The sequence below is a fragment of the Podarcis melisellensis genome, assembly GCF_964234715.1.
Source record: "Podarcis melisellensis genome assembly, chromosome: 12".
In the NCBI taxonomy this organism is placed as follows: Eukaryota; Metazoa; Chordata; class Lepidosauria; order Squamata; family Lacertidae; genus Podarcis; species Podarcis melisellensis.
Window position 1 is genome coordinate 35,459,675 of NC_138544.1, and position 13,940 is coordinate 35,473,614.

Genomic DNA, 13,940 nt, shown 5'->3' on the forward strand with positions numbered 1-13,940 from the left:
CCCCCGTTAGTGTAGCCAAGATCAGGAATGATGAGACCTACTGATCTCCCATCCCTGATGTCAACTCCAGATATAGTACATGTTGGCATTTGCTTCTCTTTTTACAAAAGCGAACTTGCAGCGCCCCTCTGCCACTTTCCCGTGTTAAAATGGAGAATCTAATTCAGGATTCTTTCACTAAAAAGGCAAATACTGGAGCGACAGTCTGCCACAGAGAGCAAAACTACAATCCTCCTGTAGCTGATGTTTCTTGATCTACGATGAGGACATTGACTTGGAGAATATTGTTCTTGCTATTCAAGTGACATGACTCTCAGCCGCCATGCAGAGAGACATGTCTAACACAATGGGTTTAAATGAATGTAAAGAGCTCTGAGTGGCTGGAGGTAATGCTTCCAAGACTGTTGGTACACTTGAATGTCAGGAGCTGCAGAAGGCATTGACATCTATGGGCTGAGTTGTGAAGCTTTACGTTGGCTGGGGTTTGGTTGGCGCTAGACAAATCCAAGGACGCCCTATGCCAATCTGCTTAATATGATTGGAGGTTATGGACCTGTCAGTCTTGGTGGGGTGCACCCCCATATCAGCCACCACTGCAAAGGGCAGCGCGGGGGGTGGGGCGTTGAATCTTAACTGAATTATTGTATTACATTCCACAAGTGGGTCCTACAACGAAATGTTGCAATGTGGAGCACTGGTGAGGAAGGCGGGTACGGGGTGTGTGCCCTGCCCCGGGTGTCAGCCATGAGGAGGGGTGACATCGCCACATGCCCTCCCTGATGTGGAGTGCTTCTATTCAGGGTGCCGGTCAGTCATGCCCTCATCAAAATGGCTCAAGCAATTCAGCAAACAGCAAAATAGAGTTTTCCTACGTTTTGAACTTAATTGCCTGTAGGGATTGATTCTGAAGCTTAAGCGCAGGCAAAAAAGATCATGGCTGCAACATCAGGTAACTGACAGGTGGCTTTTTCCTTCCATCTTGTTCACACATTTTTCACTTCTCAGCAGCCCTGTGTAATGACGCAAGCTTTGCAAGAAACTCAGATTTGTTACCGAAGAGACAATTTGCAGAGCATTACAAAGGTTATGGGGTGAGGGAGATAACACACTCATTAGCAGACAGACATTTCTGTGTGAAGGTGAAGAAAAGGTAAAGAAAAATCAGCTTGACAGTTCCATTCCTTAGAGCAACCTTCACCAATCTTGTGCCTTCCAGATGTTTTGAACTACAATTGGCTATGCTGTGGCAAACAACATCTGGAGGACACCAGTTTGAGGTTACAGGAAATTTCTTTTTCCCTGTTCTATAGCTAGCTTTACCTCCCAACTGTTCTAGAGGTGAACTACTGACAAGGCTCAGAGAATTGGAGTCCCTATTTAAAAACAAAATAGGTCAAATATACTTATTTATATGTGAGTAAATTTTATATATAAAATAATCCACCAACCAGCTGCAACAAGCCACTCTGTTAAAGGTCATGCCAAGAAGATTGCACCAATTAGTTTTTCATATTTGTTTGGTATTATGAAATGGCTGAATGTGCAACTTACGTTTCAACAGGTATTTATGTACTGTGCTAATATGTTAACAACTAGTTGAAGGATAAAGAACACATCTCTTGCTGTCAGGAGAAAGATGCAACTTCTCACACTGCCACCCTCCAAAAACAAAAGAAAAACACCCTTCAAGAGCCACAGTAATAATTTGAAATCACCAAATTATTCAAAAAAAAAAAATTAAGCACACACAAGAGGACACAATAATCATATTAAACTGAGTCATATTTACTGAATGTTATAATACATGAGTAAAGGTAAAAATTAGTCATTTTGTCTTAAATATGCTCATAGTAATGTTACTATGGAAAAAGTGTGTGCTAGCTTCATGAAATTTGATGCTTATGGAAGTTAAGTTGCATTCAAAGCTGTAGTTATTAAGGTTCTGCATTATCATTTGTCAAAATTCCAGCAGGAGAAGGATTGAGACAGTTCCAAACAGTAAAACAATTACAAAATGCCATATGGTTCAGCCTCCAATAGTGAATACAGTGCTTGTTTTTACCATATCCACAAGACAAACACGCTACTGCAAAAAAATCAGCCATTGGATATATAGTACAAGAAAGACATTGTAATAGAAAACATTTGCAGCAGTAGATTTAAGATGTCACCAATAACAACTGCTACTTGGAAAACATTGCAATAAGTCTAATAAAAATTGGCCACCCAAAGTTAAGGGTGTGTGTGTGTTTAAATTTCACGGATAATTAATGACCCTAAAAGCATATTTACATTACACTCGGATTGTGGCTAGTACGTAAATAATACAGTGGTATCTTGTTGCTCAAAGATTGTGCAAAGGTTTACAGTTTAATATGCACCACACTGTGTGCCCTAGCGAATACTACACAGATTCTCAACACAGGCAATCAGCAGGAATTATTAGGCCAATATACTTTGTATCTTTGTATTTACAGACTTGCTACTGTATGATATTTTATAGTTAACAACTAGCACCACTATATTCAAAGGGCAGTTAAGCAAGTGCTTCTAAACTGGTTGTAAAAATATACTTTGCAAAAATTGAATATGTAAGGTCTTAAGGCCTCTCAGGCTTAAAAAATAATAATAATTGTGTCCACTGTAAAGCGGGCGGGATTTTGTCTTTTGTTTGCATGCATCTCAAAGGAGAATTGGTAGACAACCTTGTGGTTCCTGGGAGGGCATCTGAGAAGGCTATAGGACCATCTCTCTTTATGGATAGAGAGGCAGGTATGCCCTTGGAATCCCAGCCACCATGGAAAGGACCTCTGTCATTGCCTCTCTGTTGTCACTGCTCCAGAGGAGAGGACAAAAGGAGAGCATATCAGAGTGGATTTCCCATTTGCCCAGGAGTCAGTGTGCTTCTTTTCCTCCAGCTTCTGCCTGGCTGGTGTAAAACCAGTAGGGTTCAGAAAATGGTGGCTTTACTGCCAGAGATTCTCTCCATCCCCTCACTGAATTGCTCTGCTCAAGTCTATTGGCAGGATTCAGACTGTGCCATCTTCTACCACCCTGATTGTCAAGCTGATATGGTGTATCCTACCATTGCACCATTCCTTATCAACTTATTCCAGTTGGTTTATTCCACTTTCGTTTTTCCATGGTTCTAAATTTCCTGTAGCTACAGCAGTTAGCACAGCTATTTCTGTTACAAGATCAAGCCTCTAGCGTGTGGGTTTTTGCTTTGTTTTTAAGCTGCGTTGCCTATCCCTAGTAACTTCCACACACAAAAACCCAGTTGTATCCAATGTTAGTCCTATTCAGAGTAAACCCATTGGAAATTAATGTGCATGTCTTAAGAACCATTACATTCACTGAGTCTACTTTAAATAGAACTAAGTTGGATTCCACCCATAATACTACTTTATTAATAAATCATACTGCAACTAAAATATACCTATATATGTTAGAAGAAAAACTGTTGTAAAATATTTCTTGTTTTCAAAGTTAAGAAATTGCTATTACTATGTTCTGAGTTTAAGTTGTTGGTTTTTTTAATACATAGGCTGGTTGCTGTGGCCCAGCTGAAAAGCACTGGTTGACCCTTTCCTTGGATTTTAGCTCTCCAGTCGGTCTTGAAAATGGCACCAAGCGTGGTACTATTGCTGTGTTTACATTGGCAGTCTAAGGTAGCATGCCTCTGCTCACCTGGGAGTTGGCTAAGTACTTCTAAGTGAGCATACATGGACTTGCTCTGTATTATTGTTGTTTATTGAATTTATATACCGCCCTATACCCGGGGGTCCTGTAGAGGTTGTAACATGGAGTTACAGAGTTGCTTCTGACACAATTTCTCTACAAGGTTGTGGAACCTGTGGCCCTTCTGATGTTGTTGAACTGCAGCTTCCAGCATTCCTGACCATTAGCCATTCTGATTGAGGACGATAGGAGTTGAAGTCCAGCAACACCTGAAGAGCCACAGGCTCCAGAATTCTCCTGAAACATCTTTTCCACATTGTACGCCTGCATGTAAGGGAGGGATGGGGGAAGACATGGTTCTCTAAATTTTGCTGGGACTGCAGCCTCCTTCATCTCTGACATGCTGTTTGGGGCTGGTAGGAGCTGGGAATCCAACAACATCAGGAAGGCCACATGTTCCCCTGAAGTGAGGAATTACAGTGCTTACATGATTTCTCTGCAGGTCAAACATACATACAGCCCTATAAAACAGCTCTCGGCACAGCTGGAGATGCATGGCTTATCTTTCACAAAGAGGCTTCACATGAATAGGTGCTGTAGTGGTATTATTACACACAGAACAACAACTCATTAAACATTTCTCTGAAGGACAACCATGGAACTGTCAAAGATTACAGCAAGAGGAGTCAAATTTTTAGTAGTGTAACATGGAACACTGTCCCAAATGCCACTATAGATCCTGCTTAAAAGCTGCTCTGTAGACGGTTTCACATTTGCACATCTGGCTATTTCAAGCTCTGATGCTATTAAAAAGCAGTTTTTATGTTCCCCTGGACACGATATGAGCTCTTTTAAACTCAGTTGGAGCCGAGTGGGATGAAAAGGCATGTTGTCATTATTTAATTTTGTGCCAGAGCTCAAAGCTCATTATAAAACATTAATCCAAATGCAAGAAATAAAGTAAAATTAGCTATAACCCTCAAAAAGCACACAAGACTGAAAATATTGGAAGCCATGTTCAAAAGACCAAACTAATTTCTTCAGAACTTATCTGTGTTTAAGGAACGCTTTCAGACTCCAAATTAAGCAATGAACTCCCTCGCCTCTTCCTCCACACACACCAGATAATCTTATTTGAAAATGAAGACATTTGAGTGAAAATGAATGATCAGCAGTGTAACCATGGTAGGAAAGGGGAAATAGTGATTGTCCCCCCACCCCCCAAAAAACACCACAAAACTGTCATGGATTCCTTACATTAATTCCTGTGAACCCATCAACAGAAGTGGATTTTTACACAGACAAAAAGTAGCCATTTCAAGTTCGCAAACTATAGCTACTTCTAATGTTTTCACTCACTACCTTATGATGCCAGATTCAGACAACTGAACAGTGTTAGACTCCACCACTTATTTTCACATACCTAAAACAAACCCTAAGCCAGCAGGTGTGGACTAACTTTTCAGCAACACTCTGGAATGAAATTTATTCTCACTTACCTTCATACTGCTGCTGTCTTGCTGCATGTTTACAGAAGAAACACTCTTTTTTAAAAACCCAAGTTGGGTTGGCCTGGGCCTGATTTCAGGCTTGGTAATTCAGTTGCCAATCAAATGCAGCTGTGACAGGTCAGGTGACTTGTGCTCAACTAATTACAGCTGCAAACTATAGGAAAGGTCTGTTCCGAGGCCTACCAGGTCCACTCCCATTCTTTGCCTTTTAGCTGTCCGTTTCCTTCCTATATAAAGGCTTTGCATACTAGCGTTTGTGGTGCCTGACAGATATTAATAATAATAATAATAATAATATTTTTAAATTTATACCCTACCCTTCCTGGTTCAGAAAACCGGGCTCAGGGCAGCTAACAACAAATTTAGAACACTTCATTGTAGAAGCAGCATAAAAACATGAATAACAATAGCAGTATAAAAACATGAATAACAATAAAATTCAAAGTTCAGAAATCAATTTGGGGAAAATCCATCTAATAAGCATTAGAGAGTCACCAGGGCTATCTGGCTGGATTAGTCCTACTTGGGCCAGCGAGGAGGCATGGGGAGAATTAGCTGTGGGGTCTCAGAGTGGGTAATCTTCATAAAAGGGGAGGGGGAGGGAAGAGAAGGGAAGGGAAATAAAAGATCAGGCTGAATTCAAATTAAAGGCCAGGCGGAATAGCTCTGCCTTACAGGCTCGACAGAAGGAGGTTTAATCCTGAAGGGCCCTAGTCTCATGGGACAGAGCATTCCACCAGGTCGGAGCCATCGCTGAAAAGGCCCTGATTTCTTAAGTCACCCCCCATCCATTGCCTTCATTTTGCCCATTTCATTGCTGCGTAAAGGCTTTGCAAACTATTGTTATTCCTATCATGAGGCACATTGAGCAACTTGTCTCAGGAAGTAGATTGACAAGGGTGGCCAAATGCATGTTCCATGCCCCCCTTGTCCTGCCGAGCCATGAAGCATCACTTTGGGTTCCTTTCTCTTTTGTTTGAGGCGTAGCAGCCACCACGCTTCAAACAAAAGAGGAAAGCGAGTGGTGTCACCTGAACAGTCGTACAAGGAAATCTGTGGCCACTGGCATTGGGAGTAGCAGACCAAGCAATGGCTCTCCACAGAATGAGGCTGGCCCAGCTACAAAGACTCCTTAGTCACCCCTCCAAGTCTCTCATGAGACTTAGCCACATGCTTAGTGAAGTCTCACAAGAGTTTGGGGTGGCTTCTCTGTGGCACTGCAACACCTACAGTAAATAGCAGCAAATAAGCTTTGACGGTGCCCCCAGCTACTGTTCATGGCTAGGGAAGCTCACAAACAACACAATCCTTATTCCAGAGCTAGAGAACCTTAGGTCTTCCCAATGTTATTGGACTACAACTCCTATCATCCCTGACTACTGGTTATGCTACCTGGGGCAGATGTGAGTTGGAGCTCAACATCTGGAGGATCACAAATTTATTGCCTTCTGCCTTTCTGTTTTCTTTGCTGGCGCAGCGGCTCATAGGAACAAGGCTGCAGAGTTGACATCCATTTCAATCACATTTTACTAAGATATCTTTTACTGGAAATCTCCACAGAAAGGAGACATGCTCATTTATCCTGAGAAGAAATAAATATTGTGGGGAACCTTCTATTGCCTCTGTCTGTGAACACAGTTCAGCAGAAGCATCTTCAGAAGTAGTCTTTATATACATATGGCTTAAAATAAAACAAACAGATGCCCTGGACCTGTCCATATGGATCAAAAGTGTGGGGATAGCTAGAAGCAGCACCTCTCTCAGAATCTTACCTCTTCTGTCTTTCAGGACTCAAAACCCATTAGTTAACCTTCAGACTTAAGTCATCATTTCCTACTGACCAGCATTCGTGACCCTTTCACACACCAAGGCAATCCAGTTTTGTGAGCTGAGAAATCCTGCACTAGACCATGGAAGTAAAAGCCAAGATTTATTAAAATTATATTTTAACTTTACATTAAGATTACTGAATGGGTGAATATTTACAAATATTAGTAATGGTCAAAACAATGGTAGGTAACAGTGTATGCCATTAACTGCAGACAAGGGTGTATTCTCAATGAATGTTCTGAAGTTGTCTCAACTAACACTACATTACATTCAGCTCTGTCTGGCAAAAAAACAAAACTTCACTCTTCCTAATGACCTGAAAATAAAAGATGGAGGAGGGTTAAAAAAAAAAAAAAAACTTAATCAGTCTTTTTTAAATGATGCTTAGGTTTGTACCAAAACAGAAAAAGATCCAAAAAGGCACATGATATACATCTAAATGTTTCAGATACTGAGGATCAAAAAGCTGTGTGTGTGTGTGTATTCTCTATAATTAATATGGAGGTGGCCTTTTTATTTTAACCTTCCTTTAACCTGAGGGTAGGTTGCGTTCCAGAAGTTGCTTCAAAATCCACTGAAACCAAGGGAAAGGCAGCCAGGTTTTCAATCAAGTTTCCCCAAGTCTAATGGCACAAGATGTTAACTTAGCTTTCACCCTCCAGTCTCTGGCTGACATTATATATTTCCAAAATTATACTTTTACATATACTGTACAATCCTTTAGACATTTTCTCAGGTGGGAATTTGCTCTCTCTCTCTTTTAACTTTCCTTTCCTATTTATTACAAATCAAAATACTTACCCAAATTTATGCTTCTTATAGGGATTATTTATGACTGCAAGGCCAGTGTTGTATAAATATAACTGGCAGAGTCTTATAAATATAACACTTTAAAAGTCTTACATATTTTACAATTGGAGACATTCTTAAATGTACTTTATATTCGCATAGAACCAACATTTTCAACTAAGTGGAATTTCTTAAAGTAAGTCCAGTTACATCAGGGACAGGTGAACCTGTGGCTCTCCAGATGTTGGGCTACAGGTCCCACCAACCAAACCAGTGACTAGGCTCAGTGGGGCTGATGGAATTGAGAGTCCAACAACATCTGGAGGGTTCACAGGTGCTCTATACCTGAGTTAAATGAAGGAAGGTCACACATGGCAACATATGTACCAAAGAATTGTGTGAAACAAGTATGAAATTTAGAAATTTAGAAGCTGTTTCCATTCAAATACTGTAAAAAGATCAGATGATGCCCTTGTCAAAGAATGCTTTAAATAGAGATTTTTCAAAAGCCCATTAATTCCTTGCCATGCATGTGGGTATCACTTTATTCTGGGTTCTGCAAGGCAGTGTTTTCCGAAAATCTCTTCTCTAGTTGCTGCTAGGGGAAAAGCATGTTGGAATCACTGGGGGAAAAGATCAGAATTAAACATCTCTGGTCCCAACAAGTATATGTTGCAACTTCTGATACTAACAAAGCATCATATATAAAATCTTGCCTAATACATACCTTGAGAGCTACAATACACACCACAGACCTATAATAAGGTGCTTATTCATTTTTATCATTTTACCTCACAGTTATTTTGGAATGCAATTAACAAGAGTACGGGAACATACTGACTGGAACATATTGTTAATTTTAAAAAAATACACAAAAAACATTATTTTGCAAATGCCTTTGAAGATTCCTCTCCCTTTCCTTTTTTCATATGACCATCACCTGCAATGTTACATCACAGAATGGGGAACCTGTGTCCTTCCAGATGTTGCCAGACTACAACTCCCATCATTCCTGGTGATTAGCCATGCTGGCAGAAGCTGAAGAGAATTGGAGTCCCAACATCTGGAGGGCCACAAATTTTCCACCCATCCCTGTGCTTAGTAAGTCAGGATAACAGCTACTATATAAGAATCTATACTGGCAATATTGTGTCACCTTCACAAGATTCCCTATATTTGATTTTTTTTTTAAAAAAAACCCACAACTTTGCAAAATCTTTCATAACGAACTCAGTTCAGGAACATCAATGAATGTATATAGCCAATAACAACATAGTATACCGATAGTGCATAGTGCACGGTGTAGGAACAGAGATTCCTCCATACATGTATTATGCAACTCCATGTAGATGAATGGCCTCTGGTAACTTAACCAAACCGTTCAGTTAATGGCTCTTATTTGGCCAAGAAGTGCATTATTTACATAGTATTATATCAGCACATAGGATAAATTGGTGAAGCCAAATAACTTAGGAGCTCTGGATAGCTGAACTTCAGGAAAAAAAATGTAATATATACAGCAAATGTGCCATTCTGACCACCATCACATTCACTGTTGTGGTCCCTGATTGTGACGCCATTGTTTTTTATGAGTGCTCTGTTAAAGTCCCATTGATTTCATTGGGAAGGAGAATAACATGTCTTGCAGTGAACCACTGTTTTCTGTGGATCCAGGAAGGCATTCTAGACCCTTCAGGTTAGCACCTGAGCTTTGGCATAGCAGCTACAGAGGGGTGGTTTTTGAGGGGGGAATAGCACAGTTGGGGAAAAGATTGAAAATCCTCCCCCAACACTACAGAACCATCCCTCCCCCTTGCAGCCGCTATTAGATTTAAAAATATATATTGGAAGCTGTCTTATTTCGAGTCAGACCCCTGGTCCATCTAGCTCACTGTTGTCTACGATGACTGAAAGCCATTCTCCAAGGGTGACTTTTCCAGTCCTGCTTAGAGACGATTCTGATTGACGATTCTGAACCTTTTTCATACAAACCATGTGCTCTTTCATTGGCCTATGGTCCTCCTTCCATGCCACGCCTACTTTGGCCCTTAAGATTCTTTGACACGTAATGTTCACTCATGAGTGTTCTTCAAGCAAAACAAGAAAACCCCACATTATATAATTGCATTGTTGGTATTTTACAACTTTTTACACACGTATGAGTTTCTACTTAGAATATAATCACAAAAAGTAATAAAAATTTAAAAAGCAATTTTTTTTTGTTGTTGGCTGATTATGTCATAATGTTTGCCTCTTCAGATCCCACTTGCGGAAAAAACATTTCTTACTTCTGCATGCTAGTTTTACTAAAGTATAATGACTAGTCCCTTACACATGGAAGGTGGTGAACGGAGGAATTCATGCACACAGCATAAATGTTTACATATCAAATTCTGAATTATTTTTGTTTTTGTTTGTTTAAAGTTATTTGGGATTATGTTAGACCAGAGAAAAACCCACATTTGAGACTCCCAATTAGTTTCATTTGCGCATCTACATATTATCTGTCATCATGCAGAATACTCTTTTATACTTTCAGTTCCATGTATCCCAGGTAAATGGGGTATGTATATGGTTTGGTTGCTCTTTACTTGTAATTAAAATCCTAATCTGCTGCAGAAAATTGCCTTTTCCTTCTTCAGGGAACTTGTTCGCTCCATGCTGGTCCGCATCTCTGCCCTTCAAATTGTCCACTCAGCAGATGAATGTTCAGCGACTCAGCAATGCTGAGTTTGTATAAAATCTGAAGTAAACAGTTCTGGTATCAGCTCAGGTAGACAGTGGAACTAAATGGAAGTCTCCCATAGCTGTAAGAGGACAAAGAGAAGAGAAATATCCATTATTGCTGTTCCTGTTATACTACTATTCCTGCATTGCATGACCCCTGAGATCCTTTCCAAATTTACAATTCCATGATTCTACAATTTCTGTATTCCATGTTTTAACTATGCAATGGAAACTTCTGTTGTCTGAGTGAAAGCAGCTACTGTGGCTCAGTGGACAGAAACCCAAGCTGACATACCAACCAGACCATTGATGGATAAACAGCTGGCTCCTCCAAGATGAGACCAGTACAAACAACAGTGAAAGACAAAATGGTGTTTGTCTGCATCTAGCTTAAATGTCAAGTACGCAGCAGATCCAAGGAAGAAGTGAGGCTTACCCTGGCACTTGCTCTGTTGGCCTTTTTCTCCTCATCAGGAAGTGGAGGCATCGGGTATGGGTATTTTCTGCTGGAGGCAATGGAGCCAGTAGATGACGAAGGGGACTTTGCAGGGGAAAGGGTCCTGAGGTGTTGAATAGACAAAAATAAACAGAATGTCTAGGGATACCAGCCTTGCTACAGAAACTGGAACTACTTTGAAGCTATGCTGGGAATTTGATTCAATCACTCTGCCACACATAGTTGGAGAAGAAGCCAGAGGCTTCCAAACTACTATAGCTTAGGAAACGGTTCAGTAGGACCAACTCCTGTGCAAATCTTGAGCAATTCTAATTCATATTAATGGAGACTTTGCAAGAGTTGTTCTCAAGGGACTGCACTTTTTGACAGTGACTAAGCTAGTCCTCACCCATCTTCAGATGTTTTGGACTATGATTCCCATCAGCCTTACTCAGAATGGCTGTGCTGGCTGAGGTTGATGGGAGTTGTAGTCCAAAACATCAGATTGGCAAAGGCTGAACTACATACTATGAACCAGACTTCTTATCATTTTATGCATCAAATGATAAAAAATAAGCTATTTATAAAATTGGGAATATGATTTGTTATGAACCAGATTTAGGGTAGCATGGTGAATAAGAGACAGAGCTATAAATGTTCTCCCCTCAGCCTAAGTGGCTTCAGGGAAGCCACAATTTAAGTCTGTCACCTGGAATTTTGGAGATAATGATATTGGTCTATCTTATCAAATTGTTATAGGGATTAATGAGGTAATATATGTGAAGCTTTCATTTATTATTTAACTAAAAATTCTTCCTTTATATCACATTGTATCTATGCCTTCACCTGCATTATAAAAAGGTAAAGGGACCCCTGACCATTAGGTCCAGTTGCGGATGACTCTGGGGTTGTGGCGCTCATCTTGCTTTATTGGCCGAGGGAGCTGGCATACAGCTTCCATGTCATGTGGCCAGCATGACTAAGCTGCTTCTGGCAAACCACAATTCTCACAGCGGTTTAACTGCCAAACCCTCTTCCCAAGGGACTATGGGAAAGCCAGGGCTGCTTGAAGTGGTGCGATACTGCTTTAAATGTATAATTCAGATGAGGCTTACGTACCTACTATATATATTTTAGAAAGTTGTTTGTTATGCATTTGGACACCTCTTAAGATATATTAGCCAAATTTTGAATGATGGTTCCTGAGATCAAGGAGAAGGTTTTCATCCATGTTTGGATACATTTGGATGCTATTTCAAATCAAGAGAGCAGATGGGTTCACTGCACTGATTTTTAGCCCCTAATCTTTGTGTTTCTTAAAATTCCCAAACAAAGCTGGGTATGAGGTTGCTAGCGCATACATACAAAGCATCAACATTTCCCCTTTATTCATGCATTTTTGTACTGGCTAAGAAAATGAGGAACTGGCAGAAGAACTTTTTTAAAAAAGTGACTGTGTACTAAAGAGTCACCAACCGCTTATACCAGGCATAGGCAAACTCAGCCCTCCAGATGTTTTGGGACTACAATTCCCATAATCCCTGGTCCTGCTAGCTAGGGATCATGGGAGTTGTAGGCCAAAAACATCTGGAGGGCCGAGTCTGCCTATGCCTGGCTTATACTAATGCAAGTCCCACTGACAACTGTGCACCTATGTCAAGGATGAGGACATCTGGAGCCTTTCCAGATGTTGTTGAACTCCAACTCCCATCAGGTCCAGCCAGCATGACCCATGGTTAGGGATGATGGGAGTTGTACTACAACATCACCTTGAGGGCTGCAGGTTCCCCATCCTTCACCTACATTGATGTAAGTCTTCGCTGGCTCAGAGCTTAACCGCAATCTTATGCGTGACTACTCAGAACTAAGCCTCAACTGCGTTCAGTGAGGCTTACTCCCAGGCAAACATGTCCCGGGCATAGGGCTGCACATAAGTTGCTTTTCTGAAAGCAGCACAGCAGAAACATTTATTACAGTGTATGAGAACGTGTTACATTATACAGAAGGCATGCAGTTCAGAGGCAAAAGAGGGTTAATTGTGAAGAAACAAAGGCAAATACAAAGAGCTGAACACCCAAATTAGTAGACATGCAAGCAACATCCAGTGCACAGTGGTTCCAGCCAAAGTAGGAGTCTGGTTTGGGGTGGGGGCGAGGGGTGGGGAGGATAGACAAAAATGGACTGATTAGTCAGAGAAATCAGCATTTCTGTACAAGGTAAGGAAAGCACTAGCAAGTCAATGTCGGCATCACACGGAAGGGCATTCTTGTCCGAGTCAATAAGGCGTCTGCACTTTATTGACTAGAGTTATACACACAAGGGCATGGACAACTAACGTGTCTTAAGAATCAATTCCGGAATCAAGACAGACCAAGGAAGCTCCGTATCTGGGTCATGTGCAAGAAAACATAAAAGTCAGAAGCACAGCTGGTCTCAGATGTTCCGGTACCCTGACGAAACGCTAGACTCACTCACCGCCCCGACCCCAGTCCTGTGCTCATGGCAGCCCTTCCTCACGCTCCATCCTGGGTCCCTCTGGCTTGCTGAACTCAAGAAAGGATGTTTTTAAAAACCCCTAATCACATGGCTGTGCCAGCAGCCTCCTTAGATCCCTTATGCCTCCCTCGCCTCCATACATCTCAGACCATGTTTATGTACTTTCCACACCAAACACCATAGTTGCCCCCACATTTCTTCAGATATCATCTACATATTTCAGGAAGCCTTTTATGTCTGGTGTATTGTGTTCTTTTATACTCTGTTGGAAGCCACCCAGAGTGGCTGAGGCAACCCAGTCAGATGGGTGGGGCACAAATAAAAAACACACATTATTACTATTATTATTTTCTGCCTCTATAGTTAATGTGAAGTGTGTGCCTTGCCCAATGGGCACTGCCTACTTATTCATCAGAAGTGGATTTAGGAAGCATGTGATCTGCCCTAACGATGTGTGTAGAACGTATAGG

At 41.1% G+C, this 13,940-nt stretch overlaps 1 protein-coding gene across 13 annotated transcripts in view; it reads right to left on the bottom strand.

Moving 5' to 3' along the window:
• Positions 1–7,103: 7,103 nt before the first annotated feature.
• The window catches only part of ADAM22 (ADAM metallopeptidase domain 22), a 120,020-nt gene continuing 113,183 nt past the window's right edge, over positions 7,104–13,940 (bottom strand). For 11 of the 13 annotated variants that reach the window (XM_081931555.1, XM_081931549.1, XM_081931554.1 and 8 more), the window contains 2 exons: positions 10,975–11,098; positions 7,104–10,618 (listed from right to left, as the gene is read on the bottom strand). In XM_081931555.1, coding sequence (XP_081787681.1) covers positions 10,598–10,618; positions 10,975–11,098 — 145 coding nt within the window. In that variant the 3' untranslated portion in view covers positions 7,104–10,597. Of the gene's footprint in view, positions 10,619–10,974; positions 12,225–13,940 lie in introns of those variants that run through there. The other 2 variants (XM_081931550.1, XM_081931552.1) reach the window with 2 other exon arrangements.